At 36.9% G+C, this 17506-nt stretch overlaps 1 protein-coding gene across 8 annotated transcripts in view; it reads left to right on the forward strand.

Moving 5' to 3' along the window:
• Nucleotides 1-17506, forward strand: part of ANO10 (anoctamin 10) — a 286509-nt gene that overhangs the window by 223129 nt on the left and 45874 nt on the right. For 7 of the 8 annotated variants that reach the window (XM_074404029.1, XM_074404024.1, XM_010336976.3 and 4 more), the window contains one exon: nucleotides 11299-11415. The exons of the other annotated variant lie outside the window; for it this stretch is intronic. In XM_074404029.1, coding sequence (XP_074260130.1) covers nucleotides 11299-11415 — 117 coding nt within the window. The remainder of the gene's footprint in view (nucleotides 1-11298; nucleotides 11416-17506) is intronic. 8 annotated transcript variants of the gene reach the window in all.

Here is a 17506-nt window from a genome sequence, read left to right on the forward strand (position 1 = left end):
AGGAAAGGAAAGGAAAATACTTTTCATGCTTTTATACTCATTAGTTACTCTTCCCTCTCATTGTTTTGACTCTTCTAACATTTTCCCTTTACACTTCTTTTAGATTCCAGTTTTCTGTTAATCTTTATTGAGTCTCAGAAACCAATACCACCAAATATTGCACTTTGACATGCTGACCTGAAAAGGGAGCCTCAAGGTCTCTCTGACCTCCCTGATACCATCTCTCCCAAAGCATAGGATTCTCTAATGTTCCCTTGTCTGCCTAAAGTCCAGACCTACCAAAGAAGAAAACAATTAACTGCTGATCACTTCCCTGAGTTCTCATTAACTGAATCCATATCACAGGAAGGAAAACTGAAGTCTGTCAGTAAACCCGAACAGATTTTTGTCGTAAATCATTGTCTACTCCCTGGGCCCAATAGAATTTGTCCCTGGGCCATTGTGAGTTCTTCAAGCCCATTGAATTCTCCCTAGTAATCATGTAATGCTCCTCAATAGAATTCCTCTTCTACCCACTCCAATAACCTGTGTTGCCAGGGTCCAAGCCCCCATTCTTTTTGTGTGGCCTCAAGATGGTATATAAGCTTCTATACCTCATTGGGGGCTTGGGGCTTCATTCTGAACACTCCTATTCATACATATTAAATAAATTGTTACATCTTTTCTCCTGTTAATCTGTTTCTTGTGAGTTGATTTTTCAGCAAACCTTCAGGGGTTTGCTGTACATCTTTTAAGTCCAACATCTTGTTCACTTGACTGATCTTGGGAAGTAGCCCATGCAGACAGCCCAGAGACTAGGCCTTTTGTGATGTTAGTCATTCCCTGTGTGGATCTTCAGCACACCAGGAATGGAGCTTGGTTGGTGTGGAGCAAAGTGAGCTGGATCATAGACATAGCCCTGCCCTGAAGATGTCTTCTCAGGGTGTCTACCAGGGCTTAGGGCCTGAAGACACTGCCAGAGAATTCCTTTTAAACTCCAGAGAAGAGTCCTAGTCATTATATTTTTGAGACACAGACAAATTTTTTGATGCTTTCTTATCTTTTAACAAATTCATATGAGTTAATTAACTGATTAAATAATTAGAGTTTAGTCTTTCTATACAGTCTATACCAAAGGATGACAAAATCCCTCCTGCAACCTATTAATAAAGTTGTATTGGCACCCAGCGGCACCCGTTTGTTTATATATTCTGCTTTTCATGCTGTAAGGAGTGGCAGAGTTGAGTAATTGTGGCAGAGATTGTGTGCCTGCAAAGCCTAAAATATTTACTCTGTGGTCTTTTAAGAAGTTTGCTGACCCTGCTGTAGATTAAGAATCTTTTGAATTAGAAATTGCATTGAATCTGTAGATTACTTTGGGTGATATACATATTTTAATAATATTAAGAGTTCTAATATAACACATGAATACAGAATCTTTTCATTTATTTGTGTCTTCTTCAATTTCTTGTGGCAATGTTTTGTAGTTTCAGGGTGCAAGTTTTTCACCTCGTTGATTTTATTTATCACTCAGTATTTTAGTATTTTTATTCTTTTTGATGCTACTTTAAAAATGATTGATTTCTCAATTTTGTCTTCAGATTGTTCATTATTAGTATATAGAAATGTAACTGATTTTTGTGTGTTGATTTTGCATTCTACAATTCTGCTGAGTTCATTTGTTAGTTCTGATGGGCTGTGTGTGTATGTGTCTTTGTGTATGTGTATGTGTAGAATTAGGGTTGTGTACATTTAAAATAATGTAATCCATGAAAAAGATGATTTTACTACTTTCTAATTCAGATACCTTTTATTTATTTATTTTCTTAATTGCTTTGGCTAGGACTTCTAGTACTTTCTAGACAAGAAGTGGCAAGAGTAAGCATTCCTTGCCATGTTTCTGATCTTAGAGGGAAAGCTTTCAGTTTTCCATCATTTGGTATGTTAGCTCTGGGCTTTTTCATATATGACCTTTAGTATGTTAAGGTAATTTCTTTCTACTCCTAGTTTGTTGAGTGTTTTTATCATGAAAGGGTATTGAATTTTGTCATATACTTTTTTTGCATCAATAGAAATGATAATGTGGTTTGTCCTTCATCCTGTTAGTATGGTGTATTACGTTAATTGGTTTACATATGTTTTTCCATCCTTGTAGTTCAGGAATAAATCCCACTTGGTCATACTGTGTAATTTTTTTAATGTGTTGTTGAATTTGGTTTGCTAGTATTTTGTTGAGGATTTTGCATCAATATTAGGGATATTGGACTATAGTTTTCTTTTTTTTTTAAATATATCTTTGATTTTGTTAGCAGTGATGTTGACATCATAAAATGAGTTTGGAAGTATTCCCTTTTTGTCAGTATTTTATAAGAATTCAAGATGTATTGGTGGTAATTCTTCTTTAAATGTTTGGTGGAATTCACCCATGAAGCTCTCTGGTCCTGGGCTTTTCTTGTTGGTAGGTTTTTTATTACCAGTTCAATATCCTTACTAGTATAGTTCTGTTCTGACTTTTTTTTCTTCATGATTTGGTTTTGGTAGGTTGCATGTTTCTAGGAATGTATTTATTTCTGTTTATCCAGTTTTTTGGTATGTAATTGTTCTTAGTAGTCTCTTATAGTCTATTTTATTTCTGTGGCATCAGTTGTAATGTTTCTTCTTAAATTTCTGATTTTTGGTATCTGCCTCTTCTTTTTCTTCATTAGTCTAGCTAAGAATTTGTCAATTTTGTTGATCTTTTCAAAAGACCAGTTCTTACTTTTGTTGAATTTTTTTGGCATTGTTTTTCTATTCTCTATTGTATTTATTTTTGCTCTCGTCTTTATTGTTTCCTTTCTTCTGCTAACTTTGGGTTTAGTTTATTCTTTTTGTAGTTTCTTGAGGTTAAAGTCAAGTTATTGACTTGAGATTTTTCTTTTTTTATAATGTAGGCATTTACCACTATAAACTTCCCTCTTACTACAGTCTTTGCTATGTCCCATAAGTTTTGTTATATTGTGTTTTTGTTTTTATTTGCTTCAAGATATTTTCTAATTTCCTTTGTAATTTTTTCTTTGACTCATTGGTTGTTCAAGAGTGTGTTAATTTCCACAATTGGTGAATTTTCCAGTTTCCTTTTGCTTTTGATTTCCAGTTTCATTTCATTTTGGTCAGAAATGATACTTGGCATGATTTCAGTCTTTTTTAAATTTGTTAAGGCTTGTTTTGTGGCCTAAGGTATGATCTATACCAGAGAATGTTTTATATGCACTTGAGAAGAATGTTTATTCTGTTGTTATTGGGTAGAGTGTTCTGTGTAAGTCTATTAGGCTGAACTGGTCTATGGTGTTAAGTTCTCTGTTTTCTTATTGATCTTATGTTTGATTGTTTTATTCATTATTGAAGTACAGCATTGAAATGTCCTACTATTACTGTATTAGTGTTCATTTCTCCCTTCAATTCTGTCAACATTTGTTCATATATTTGGGTGTTCTGATGTTAGATGCATATGCAATTATAATTGTTATGTCTTGCTAGTGAATTGACCCTTTTATTTTTACATAATATCCTTATTTGTCCCTTACAACAGTTTTTGAATTAAAGTCTGTTTTGTCTGATATAAGTATGGTCATCCCTGCTTTCTTTTTGTTACCATTTTCATGGAGTATTTTTCCTCATTCTTTCACTTTCATTATATGTATATCTTTACATCTGCATGTAATTGAATCTTCTTGTTGTTGTTTTAAATCCATTCAGCCACTCTGTGTCTTTTCATCAGAGGGTTTAACCCATTTACACTTAAAGTAATTACTAATAGAGCAGACTTACAATTGCTATTTTGTTCATTGCTTTCAGTGTGTCTTGTAATTATTTTGTTGCACTTTTTCTGCCTTGCTGCCTTTGTTTTTGTTTTTTTGGTTTTTTTTTTAGGAACTTGCTTTGATTCTCATTTTCTTTTTTGTATCTTTTACAGGTATTTCCTTGTAGTTACCATGGGGATTAACATAAAATATCTTATAGTTTAAACTGATAAAACATCAGTCACATACAGAAAAATTGTCTCCTTTACATTTCCCCCCACCACTTTTTATTATCAGTGTCACAAATAATATTATTTCTTTTTTGAGACAGGGTCTTACTCTGTCACTCAGGCTGGAGTACAGTGGCACAGTCACAGCTCACTGTAACCACAACCTCCCTGGGCTCAGGTGATCCTCCCTACTCAGCCTCATGAGTAGCTTGAACTATAGTCATAGGCCACTATGCCTGGCTAATTTTTGTATTTTTTTATAGAGACAGGGTTTCACCATGTTGCCCAGGCTGGTCTCAAACTCCTGAGGCTCAATGGTTCACCCACCAGGGCCTCTGAGAGTGCTAGAATTATAGGCATGAACCACTGTACCAGATTATATTTTTGGATCCATTAGCATTCTTTTGTAGTTACTTTTATGTTTTTTTTTTTTAAGTGTATACTGGATTTAAAAGTTATTTATATATCACTATCACATTATTAAAGAATTTTTCCTTTGTCTATATATTTACCTTTACCAGAGAGTTTATTTTTTCTTATGCTTTTGTGTTGCTATCTAATGTCCTTAAGCCTCAGCTTGAAGGACTGTCTGTAGCATTATGTGTAAGGTAGTTGTAGTAGTGATGAAATCCCTCAGCTTTTGCTTTATCTGAAATGTCTCTATTTCTCTCCTACATTTTTGAAGGTGTAGTTTTTCCAGGTATAGAATTCTTGGTTGGCACTTTTTTCTTTCAGCACTTTGAATATATCATCTTGTTCTCTTCTGGCCTGCAATCTTTCTTCTGAGAAATCTAATCTGGGAATTCCCTTGTAAATCATGAGTCACTCTTCTCTTGCTGCTTTCAAGATACTCCCTTTGTCTTTGATTTTGACAGTTTGATTATAATGTGTCTTGGTCTAGGCCTCTTTGGGGTCATCTTAGTGGGATTCCTTTCAGCTTCTTGAATTTGGATGTACATTTCCTCAGATTTGGGAAGTTTTCAGCTATTATTTCTTCAAATAAGCTCTTATTTCTTTCTCTCACTTCTCCTCTGGAACTCTTATAATGCATAACTGGTCCAGCTGATAATGTCCTATTAAGCTTTATTCACTTTTCTTCTATTGTTGTTTTTGCTCTTGTGACTCAATAATTTCATATGACCTACTTTTGAGTTCGCTGATTCTTTTTTCTGCTTGTTCAAATCTGCTGTTGAACCCCACTAGTGATTTTTTTTTTTTTGAGATGGAGTTTAGGTCTTGTTGCCCAAGGTGGAGTGCAAAGGCACGAACTTAGCTTACTGCAACCTCTGCCTCCTGGGTTCAAAAGATTCTCCTGCCTCAATCTCCCAGGTAGCTGAGATTACAGGCGACTACCACCATGCCTGGCTAATTTTTTTTTGTATTTTTAGTAGAGACAGGGTTTCCCCATGTTGGTCAGGCTGGTCTTGACCTCCTGACCTCAGGTGATCCACCCACTTTGACCTCCCAAAGTGCTGGGATTACAGTTGTGAGTCACACTGCACCTGGCTGAATTTTTTTTTTTTTTATACAGATAAGGCCCTGCTGTGTCACCAGGCTGGAGTGTGGTGGTGTGATAATAACTGACTACAGCCTCAAATTCCTGGAGTCAAGCAGTCCTACAGCCTCAGTCTCCCAAGTAGCTGGAATAGCAGGCATGCGACATCACACCCAGCTCAGTTTTTGATTTTTTTTTTTTTTTTTTGGTAGAGATAAGGATCTTGCTATGTTACTTGGGCCAGTCTCAAATCCTGGCCTCAAATGATTCTCCACCTTGCCCTTCCAAAGTGCTGGGATTACAAGTGTGAGCTACCTAACCTAGGTATGACTTTTTCAATTCAGTTATTCTTCAGCTCCAGAATTTCTACTGGGTTCTTTTTTATAGTTTCTATTTGACTGTTGATATATTCTCTTTCTGTTCATGCATTGTTTTCCTCATTTTATTTAGTTATCTGTGTCCTTTTATAGCTCACTGAGCTTTTTAAAGACAGTTATTTGAATTCTCTGTCAGGCAATTCACAGATCTTAATTTGTTTTGGGTCAGCTTCTGAAGAATTACTGTGTTTCTTTGATTGAGCCATTTTTTCCTGTGTTTTTCATATGCCCTTTTGTTTTTGCTGGCATTTGGGTGCTTGAAAAACAGCTATCTCTCTGTCATTACAGACTAGTTTTATACAAGAAAGATCTTCACCAATCAGCCCAGGTAGTGAATCAGAGAGTCCAAGTCTTTTCTGGTATTATGTCTTCTCTGGGATTATGCATCTAATTTCCAGATTAGAAAGGCTTGCCAACTTTTTTTCTGGGAGATTATGATTTCTTACTGCTTCTGGTGTCTGTCTGCTGTACTGCAAGTTCTCTGCTGCTGACAAGCTCTTAATTGTTCTCAGCACCCCTCTAGGCATTTAAAGTATGCACTTTAAGTTCACATGCCCTCTAATTTAGAAAAGACAGAAACTAGTCCCTCAGGTGGTCCTCTGAAAAGACAGAAAGTTGGATGTATATGGTCTACAGTCTACGGTCTACTTTCTCCTTCTCTCCCTAGGTGGCATGAGAAAGGCTCCCCATGGTCCCAGCTTCTCTGATGGCTATTCTTTAATGTATTCACTTTGATGCAGACTCCCTGGCTCAGTCCTTTCCTTTGTGGGGTCAAATCTGGCATTGGCCCTTCTCTGGGACTCCTTTGGGAGCTTCACTTTTCACTTCATTGGCCCTATTCTCAAAAGTTCTGGCAACTTCTCTTGTTTTCCAGTGTTGTTCCTTACAGAATATATCTATCTATCATTACTTTCTATCTCAAGGGTTCTCAGTGGAACCCTTGAGAAGTAGAAGTAGATGTACATGCTTGGTCTACCATCTTAAAATGAAAATCCCTGAGGCAGTTTTCTTAAGAGCCTCATTCCATAATATTTTTTAAAAAAAATCTCTGGTCCATTAATCAATTTTATTAATTTGTATTCGGCATGTAGTTTGTCTAGTGTTGTACTGGAGTGAGCATAGAAAGTCAACACCAAGACAAAAATATGCCGTAATCAGCAGAGGATACCTTTTTCAGGACATTCCTTTTGTTCTGTTGTGGCTGGGATCTGAATGGAAAGAGGTAACTGTGCATACATACCATTATAGGAATCAGATCTGCTTTCCAGAATTCTAAGAATTCAACACTAATTTGCATTTTCTGTTTCAATAGAGACCGAGTTGGGGACATATTCCTACAAAACACAGCTACTATTATGGATTATGTCACAAGTTTTCTAGTTTTTGCAAAATGGTTCTGCTAACTCTCTGTGCAGCTGGCATGAGAGTCCCAGGGTTTGATAAACCTGCAGTGACCAAAGGTGAGCAGTGTGCTGATAGCAGAGTAGGCAGTACTTTACCACTGCACTGGAAAACATTTAGCTTCTGAGTGCTAATTTTCTCTGGTCCTGTTCTTTTTTTCCCCTTTCCCAACTCAGACACCCTATAATCACTGTTTAAGGCATATTGTTGTGGGGAGCCAATTTTTTTGTATTTACTAGTTTTAAAATTCTGCCTATCTCCTCACTCTGCTCACCATCCCCCTCACTGTTTTTCTCCTTTACTTTGTTTAGGATATAATTTTGTGAGTTTTACTGTAAAAGAAGATTGTTGATGAAGAATCACAATTCTGGTGCATAAAATGTCTTCTTTTTTTCAGTGACAGGCTTCTTCCACCCCGCTGTTCATTTTAAGTGTTTTTCTTCAAATATGAATAGATTCCTGTTTTATCTTGTTTTCTTTTATTTAAACAAGTAAAAATGACTAAAATGCTTTTTAGTTTTTTTATTATTATTATTCTCAGATTAGTTAGCATAAATCAGTTCCCAGCCTTGAAACAGAGTGGCTGTATGGAAAATATAAATGATATTCAAAAAATTGATCTTTTGAAACACAAAGCTGTAGATGTTATTTAGGTTTCCAGGCTACAGTGCAAAAGCTTACTTAATATATCATGATGCTCAACTTGAATTCTGGATCCTGTGTAAGAGAAACTGCTAAGAAGGTGGGGGGTGGAGGTGGGGAAGGTCTAATGTATCCTTTCTGACCATAGAGACAATATTGGTTCCTTTCTGCTTCTCTTTGCACCTCTTCCTTGAAGCAGGTCCCCTGTTTGAAGCTGATCCTATCTCTGCTGTGTTGTCTCCTCACCTCACTCCCAAGTATTCATTGTTGTTTGCCCAGGGGTTAGGGGTAAGGGTGGAGGATAGAGGGAAAGAACTTGGTAGCACCAACTAATTAAAGTAATTAATCAATATCTGTGAATGGTTGATGCTCCTTAACCTTCCCACTGATGTTTTCACTTTTAAAAGAAAATGCATATTAAAGCAAATAAACCTAAAAATTGTGAAACTTCTGGTAGTTTAACAAAGTGGGAAGAAAATCAGTATGACAGATTAGGAAGTGGTTGATAAAGGCCTCCATCTGAGCACTCTGGCCCTGTGTGTAAGTGCTTTTCACCTGTTTGCAGAATGAATGAATACAAGGTGATCACTTTGCCTAGCTTTTTTTTTTTTTTTTTTTTTTTTTTTGAGCTGGAGTCTTGCTCTGTTGCCCAGGCTAGAATGCAGTGACATGATCTCCACTCATTATAACCTCCGCCCTCCAAGTTCAAGCGATTCCCCTGCCTCAATCTCCCAAGTAGCTGGGAGTACAGGTGCCTGCCACCACACCTGGTTAATTTGTGTATTTTTAGTGGAGATGGGGTTTTCCGTGTTGGCCAGGCTGGTCTTGAGACACTGAGCCAGACCCACTTTGCCCAGCTTCTTATATTCTTGGACTTCAGTTTAAAAAGCCATATTCTCTAAACTGCAAATTGTCTGGTTTTGTCTCTTTACTGAACAAATGAACAATCAGGACGAGGTGAGTTTAGGAGCGTGGCAGGGCATATGGAATTCATTTATTAAGTGAATATTCCCTGGGTCTTTTTTATATATGTTTTTCTCCCATATAAAAGTAATGCATGTCCATTAAAGAGTAAAGATAAAGAGACTGCCTATAGTGCCGCCATCTAAAGAAAACCATTGTGAAGACGCTGTATTTTTGGGAAAATAAACCATAGAGAATTACTCATAAAAACATGTTGCTGTGCAAGTGTTTAAAATGGCATTCTGTTTTGATTAATGTTGTCTAGTCAATACCAACTTTTTTCAATTCGTGACAATTTTGTGAACATTTCACATGGAAACCACAGCAGCAAAATCTGGGCAACCTTGTTCAGTTAATAGCCAGTCCGGGTTCTCAAAGGAGAGTTAACACACTTTCCAGATGCCTTACATCCAAGTGAAGCATATCCTTCCTCAGCAGGATGTTTTGTTTTTTAATTTCTGCCAAGACTCTGAGGAAGAGGAAATGGGTACAGATTTATTAGGAGAGATGGAAAGGGGCCATGACTTTGTCATGGTAGGGCTCTAGCAACTTAAGGCCATACAGACTCTGAAATATAGGGAAGATTTCTTTTTATCTACTAATTTGTTTATTCCTTGTCTAACATTTCCACTGAAGAGATTGTATTGTATAAAATTATATCTCAGTACTCTAATGGAATGAAATTACTGTACAGTATAGCTTTTCTGAATTATTCGTGTATTCTTTTGAGATTATATCCAGGTTTTTGTTAGTTCAGAATTTCAACATAGGGTATCTGGTCTATGCTGTGTTAATCTACTTGTTTCCCTACTCTGGACCTTTAATCAGTATCTTCCAGTGTCATCTTTGGTCACGGCAGTCACATTTACATGAAGGCTGTCTGTCTCTGGTCTATTCTATGTCTCTTGTTAATACCAGGCACCGCTCAGCCTGCCCTGGGTTCTGCTGATTAAATTATTGCTTGTTCCGGCATCATGCTGATTTCCTTCACTGTTTCATGCTTCTCCCAGGAGATACCTGCTTGTTATTTATCCTTCATTCCTCTTTTTGAAAGTATCACAGTAAGAAATTCATTTAATTTTTTTCAACTGTCCTTTTTCTGCCGATAATTCAATTCAACATTTCTTAAAGCCTATTCCATCCCTCTCATTTATTTTCTTAATACCTTTTAATTCATTTAAAATTCACAACTTTAATATTTAGTAACTATGCTGTCACCACAGAGGCAGCTTTACCCTTTTGATTGCTTAGATTTCTATGCGTGTTGATTATGGATCACAAGATGATCCGGATTTGGAGAAGCCTCAATAGGTTGAGCCTGTGCATCTGAACAGTGGGATCACAAATGGAAGCAATACCGTTGGCATAATTATACATCTCATATCATTGTGATGTGAGTTTGTGTGGAAGGGAAAAATAATAGCCAGGTTTTAAGTTTTCCATATTACAATGTCTATGTACTTACTGTATATAGAGTCAGCGGCATAGGGTTACAGTCATTGAATTAATCTTTATTGGTTATCACATCATAAAAGAAAATGTACCAAATGCTATTGGGATAAGAGGATTCATGGCACCTTATGTTTAAGATACATGTACATTTCATGTGACTCAAACAAGTATAGCTCAGGGACAATGGGCAGAGAATGGAGTGACTACAAATATTATATACTAAGATCATTGGTAGAAAAGAGTTTGTGGAAGAGTTCAGAATAAACCATTTTTCTGTAGAACACTGAGAGTACCATTATGGTATCAGTTTACAGGAATACCTGATTTTAGGCTCACGCCTGTCATCCTAGCACTTTGGGAGGCTGAGGCAGGCAGATCACCTGAGGTCAGGAGTTTGAGACCAGCCTGCTAACGTGGCAAAACCCTGTCTCTTTAAAAACAACAAAAAAAGGAATACCTGATTTTAAAAGAATAAAGCTGGCTGGGTGCGGTGACTCACACCTGTAATCCCAGCACTTTGGGAGGCCAAGGTGGGTGGATCACCTGAGGTCAGGAGTTCAAGATCAGCCTGATCAAAATGGTAAAACCCCATCTCTACTAAAAAATACAAAAAAATTAATCAGGTGTGATGATGCATGCCTGTAATCCCAGCTGCTCGAGAGGCTGAGGTAGGAGAATAACTTGAACTTGGGAGGCAGAAGTTGCACTGAGCCAAGATTGTGCCACTGTACTCCAGCCTGGGTGACAAAGTGAGACTCGGTCTCAAAGAATAAAGCAAAATCAGTAATTATTGAATGGACCACATCAGGATGGACTCAGTATAACTCATGGGCTTGCTTGGTCTTTGATACTTCACAGGCCAATAATTAGAAATTACCCAAGATTAATATAAAGGATCATAGATTGCTTAGATACCAATTTACTTCCTTGCATATATGGTCTGATGCATCACATCAACATGAACTCTTTCTTGTTTTCAGCACGCACTCCTGGCTTTAAAGTTTATACTTGCATTTGCCATACCCGATAAACCACGGCATATCCAGATGAAACTAGCCAGATTGGAATTTGAGTCTTTGGAGGCACTCAAGCAGCAGGTAAGAGCAGCTGTCCTGAAAATTTATGTATTTCTTTAGCAAATGACAGGAAAAATAATTTAGAAGAATCAGTCTTAGCATTTTTTTAGCTCTGAAGTTACCAGTTTAAATAAATACAGAGGACTCCAGTTTAGGATGACATAACAAATATCTCAACAATATGAGCAAGAAATAGGTTTAAAGAACTAAACAAACAAAAATATTCAGGCAATGTTAAATAAAAAAATAGAGCTAGCATTCAGCAAAATAACAAGACAGACATCTAAGAATTGACCTGCACAGCTCCCCACAGCTGCCAGTTCTGCCATCTACTAAAACATTAAGTGAGAAGTGAGTGAATAAAATCCTGAATAATAGCTTTCAGAGAGCGAGGCAGAATGAAATCAGGTATGTAGAAGCAGCAACATTGTCCTTAAAGGAGAAACTGTGTCTCAGTGACTTCCACATTCTACCACAGACTACAAAAAAAAAAAAAAAGCCATGCTGGAGTTCACCATTTTGGTGATTTTCTGCTTGGGAGAGTGGGAGTAGGCAGAAGATTCTTAGATGCCTGGAGTATCTCTCACTAGTTATCTTCAGTGCTGCATAGGAATTTAAGCGATGAGAGAATCAGTAAGGCATTGCCATCTGAGGGGACAAGTTCTGGGCAGAACCTCCTGGACACACATACTTTCTTTGGCCTCCAAACTACTTTGCATAGGAATATTTCTTCTTATGTTTGGAGAGTTGGGAGAAAAAAAGAATGTGAAGAGGACGCCTAAGCTGACCCTTTGAGCAAAGCATGAGTAGTGTGCTGGGCAGGGGAACCCCACATCGAAGCAATACGTGCCCCTGATGAGGCAGGGTGACTCCAGAAGAGGACTTATGATAAGACTATGGAAAAGAGAAAGAACTTGGGCCCACTAGTCATAGCTGTGTTCATGTTTGCCACATAGTAGGTGACAAGACCAAGTTACCTGTGTTCCTAGAGGTTGGACAAGTTCACTTTTGGCATGTGGGCTAGCCAGTGTGTTTGTATGATAAACCGGAACTCAACATCATGCTCAATAATGAAACTTCAGAACATTCCCAACAATGGCAGGAAACTTACCGTCACCACTGACAGCTAGCATTGTTCTGGAGGTACTAACCAGTGCAACTGTATAAGAGGAAGAGGTAAGTTCAAGTACATGAGGCAAGCTTATCATTACTTGAAATTTAAAGGATTAAGTTGGGCACAGTGGCTCACACCTGTATTCCCAGCACTTTGGGAGGCAGAGGTAGGTGGATTTCTTGAGCCCAGGAGTTTAAGACCAGCCTGGGAAACATGGTGAACACCATCTCTACAAAAAATACAAAAATTAGCTGTGCATGTTGGTGCATGCCTGTAGTAACAGCTACTTGGGAGGCTTGGGAGAATTGCTTGAGCCTAGGAGGTTGAGGCTATGAGCCAGGATCACGCCACTGTACTCCAGCCTGGGTGACAGAGTGAGACCCTGTCTTTTTTCTAAAAAAAAAAAAAAAAAAAAAAAAAAAAGACAAATAGAGGATTATATAGCTAAAAAATTTATAAATTATTAAAAACAATAGGAAAATTTGGTAAGGAAGCAGGTTACGAAGTTTATCTAAAATCGTGTTTCTTTTCACAAGAAATAATCAGAAAATATTTTTGATGAAAAATTCACATTTGCAGAAGAAATCAAAATGTAAACACTTTATGTGGTAATTTATGGAAGCAATATAGATAACTAATAGGGCAAATTTTTTAAAATTCTACTGGGATCAAAAGATTCAATTGTGTAAATATACAACACCAATTCAAATGTATAAAAATAGACAGATCTGAGAATAGCAAGGAAAATTCCGATAAAGAAGAAAAATGGGGACTCTCACTGTCAGATATTAAAATGTACTCTAAATTGTACAATAATTATAATTAAATATTTTTTGAATTAGGGAAAAAATGGAAAAATCAGTGGAATAGAGAGCATTGAGTTCATAAATGGGTCTCAATAAAACTAGGAATTTTGTTTATGGTAAAAGTGATATTTTATGTCAGTGAAAAAAGATTTGTTACATGGCTTGATGACAAACAGATGTTTGGGAAAATTATTAAATTTTGTTTTAAGTCATTCCTTATGAACCTCCCCACCAACACCAAATTCAAGGCTGAGAGATTTAAATGTAAAAAATATAAACCATAAGAAGTCTGTTAAAAGCCTGGGTATATCTTTCAGTGGGAAATGCCTTCCCAATCAAGACACAAAACCCAAAAATCATAAAAGAAAATAATGATAAAGTAAAATACATGAAAGATGAAAACTTCTGTATGACAGAAAATAAGCCAAATTCAAAAGATAAATTGGACAAACTCAAAAAAATTGCATATATAACAAAAATATCTTTAATTCAAAAAAAGCTTCTACAAATCTATGAAAAACGACAGTCCAGTAGTGAAAAGATAACATATGAAGAGTTGCTCAGCCTCATTCAAAATTAAAGAAATATAAATTTAAACACTAGTGAAATACCACATTTCACATGTTCTATTGTATTATGTCAGGATAGCCTGTCCTTACTGGATTTGGGAAATAGACATTCATTTGTATATAACTGACAGAAGTGTAAACTGGTTCAACTTTTCTCAAATTGCAGTTGAATTTAATTTCAATTACTCTGCAACACAAAACAAATCTCACTAGGGTAATGATTATATCTGAAAGTGTACCAAAATTTAGTCATTGAAACATTTTTATTCGCAAAAATCTGGAGATAACTAAATTCCTCAGTAGGAGACTGGTTAAATAAATTATTGTATAGTATGCAATAAAATTCCATGAACCTTCTTTAGATCTGTCTGTGCTCATACATGCACACACTGCCTACATTTTTGCAGCTATTGAATTTATGATCAAAAGATTTTAGGCGTCAGTTTAAGAATGTGTGAGAGGGCATAAAGCGTCGAAAAACTTTACAAGATATGTAAGAAAAAAATCTTAATGTACCTAATGTACAGCCTTGTCTCTGGAAGAGTTGGTTAATCAGGTTTCTCCATGGATTGCATTTCTGGTAACATTTTATAGATGGGGGCAGGCAACTGCCTGGCTGCTGCATACACATCTTAACTTTGAGTCAAGAAGAGGTCATGCTTCATGTTACTCAGGATATCATGGTGTATCTATACAGTAAATTTTATGGTCTGTCTATCCATAAAATTCCATTAATCTACTTTTTTAAAAAGAGATTTGCTTTAAAAAAAAATCACTGAGGATTTCATGCAACTACTTGTTTGTCTTAAAAGGAAATATTTTTTATTGATATTGAGAGAATGAAATTATAACTGATTCCTTATGAACCTCCCTCACCAACCACCAAATTCAACGTATTATTAACATGTCTCATGTTACTAAATACATTTACCTAAAACTCCAAATGTAGGACTGTTATATTTGCCATTGGGGGTGTCATGGATGTGTGTTTACTACGGATGTGGCTAAAGGACCTCTCACATCATCTCAGCTCTTAGATTCCCATATCTTCAGGTACGTTCTGCCTGACAATGAGGCAAAGCCCTAATTCCAAATGTATTTATGCTCGTCTTCTTCGAGAAATGAAACACTGCACAAAATCCTATCTCCTACAAGTTGAGTATCCCTTATCCAAAGTGCCTGGGACCAGAAGTGTTTTGGATTTTTGATTTTTTTCAGATTTTTGAATATGTGCACTATATTTACTGCTAAGCATTCCTAATAGTAAAATCTGAAATCTGAAATGCTCCAATGATCTTTTTCTTTTTTTTTTTCTTTTTTACTCAAAAAGTTTTGAATTTTAGTGCTCAAAAAGTTTTCGGATTTTGGAGTATTTCAGATTTTTAGAAAGGGGATGTTCAACCTGTGTTACTTAAAAAGAAGAAAAAATTTAAAAGATTTTATGTCTCTTTGAGGTTTTTTCTTCCCTTGAGGACATAGATGTGATTCTCTGGTTAACATCACCTTGTAAGAAAAGGTGATTTTGGAGGGACAGATGTCTAAGAGGGCATTAGACATTCAGTATATTTATTGAATGCTTTCCGTTCAGTATACTTATTGAATGCTTTCTAACAGTACATTCATAGCTTGCCCTGAAGATGATTTTTAAATTGTCCAGGAGCATGTCTCTGATCCGTCAAGTGGGCAGACAGCAATGAGTATTGTCAGGCTCTCTTAGGGCCTTGCAAACCCGAAAGAAGTGTTCTCCCTCCCTGTCTCCACTATATATTTTTTCTTTTAATTATCAATCTGAGAATAAAAGGTTCAGGGTTGGCTGGGTCTGGTGGCTTTCACCTGTAATCACAGCAATTTGGGAGGCCGAAGCGGGTGGATCACTTGAGGTCAAGAGTTTGAGATCAGCCCAGCCAACATGGTGAAACTTTGTCTCTACTAAAAATACACATAATTAGCTGGGTGTGGTGGCACATGCCTGTAATCCCAGCTACTTGGGAGGCTGAGGCATGAGAATCATTTGAATCTGAGAGGCAGAGGTTGCAGTGAGCCAAGTTTGCACCACCGTACTCCAGCTTTTTTTTGGAGACAGAGTGCGACCTTTGGAGATTCTGTCTCCAAAAAGAAAAAAAAAACATTGTTTCAGGGTAAAAGTTGAGGACAAGATATTGTATGGAGCAACCGCGTCTCAGTCTCTTTCGCTGACCCGAGGCTTTGCTATGCGGTTTACACTGCTACATGGGCCACCCAAGTTTCTGCTGCCATCCAGGAGAGACAAACATTTTCATCACATTTCCTGTTTAGTCTTATTGCCCAGGAGGTCTTAAAAGGTACAAAAGGTCACCTACTTTAAGCTTTTCAGAAACTCCAAAAATTAACTGGCCATGATGTCAGTTTACTTGCTGAACTAGTGGCATTTCTAGGATGTAGAATATGTTTCTCATTTTTCTTTAATCTGACATTTAACTATCTGCTTTGTAACTATGTGTAGCCTCAACTCACTGGGTTCTTCCCATGTAACAAAAACAGAGAGAGCTTCTATCGGGTGTTCCGGTCAGTTTGTGGGCCCAGATCAGAAACTGAGTTATTGAAAACATATTTAGGAATAAATCTCATTAATACTTGGCCTATCCCTGAAGTCTCAGTGTTAAGTGACCAGAAAATGATAGTAAGCTTATCAGTAAAAATTATTGCTTATGGATAATTATTATGTTTAATTTATATCTGAACTGCTACTTTTCAACTCAAGTCTCATTTTATAGGCAAAATATAATTGAGAAATTTAAGTCAACAGTTCTTAAGTGGGGTTGTTCATTTTACATGTAAACCTTGTGAAAAACATGTGTTCTTAAACTCTATGCCCTGAAGGTTCTTATTCCCTAAATCAAAGATGGGGCCCAGGGACCTACATTTTTAAAAAACACTCCTGTGTCTCCACCCAACTTTTATCAATCCCCCCTCCTGCCCGGCCCCGGCAAAGATAGATTCTCAAGTATGACCAGGTAAGTCCCAAGAACAGGCAAGTTTGGGGCCACCTTGTGCCACCTGTGGACAAGTCAGGTGGCCTCTTTACATCTCAGTTTTTTGTTTCATAAAATGAAAGACTAGATTCCCTGGTCTGTGGGAAGGCCCAAGAAATCTCCTTTTTAAACCAGCACATCAGGTGATTCTAATACAGGGTCCTTGGAGCCAGTTTAGAGACATGCTCTGTGAATTCAGTTATTCCTCTCAGCTTGTGACAGGAGGAGGAGTGGTGGTGGATTGCTGAAATAAATGTGGGAAGGAAATGTACTGAAAACAGATCTTTTTCAGTATCAAATAGGAAGCTATATGGTGCTTCTAAATATATAGGCAAATTAGACATACTTGAAAGTGAGAGGCAAACTGAGGAAAATAGTTTACTTTGCAAAGGACATTTTCAAATGATTAGGCTTCATTTGGCTGAAACCTTTACAAAGAATTTTAGACATTAAATATCCTAGTGATGCCCTTTTATTTCTCTTCAAATTGATTTATTTATCTCTCAGTCATTTTAAGATCCAATTAAAAATAGAAAGGATTCTAATGCAGGAACCATTTGATAACAACGTGGCCTGGAGCACAACGACAACATCCACTTAACCTGCTTCTGG

This window comes from Saimiri boliviensis, chromosome 8 (assembly GCF_048565385.1).
Source record: "Saimiri boliviensis isolate mSaiBol1 chromosome 8, mSaiBol1.pri, whole genome shotgun sequence".
NCBI lineage: Eukaryota > Metazoa > Chordata > Mammalia > Primates > Cebidae > Saimiri > Saimiri boliviensis.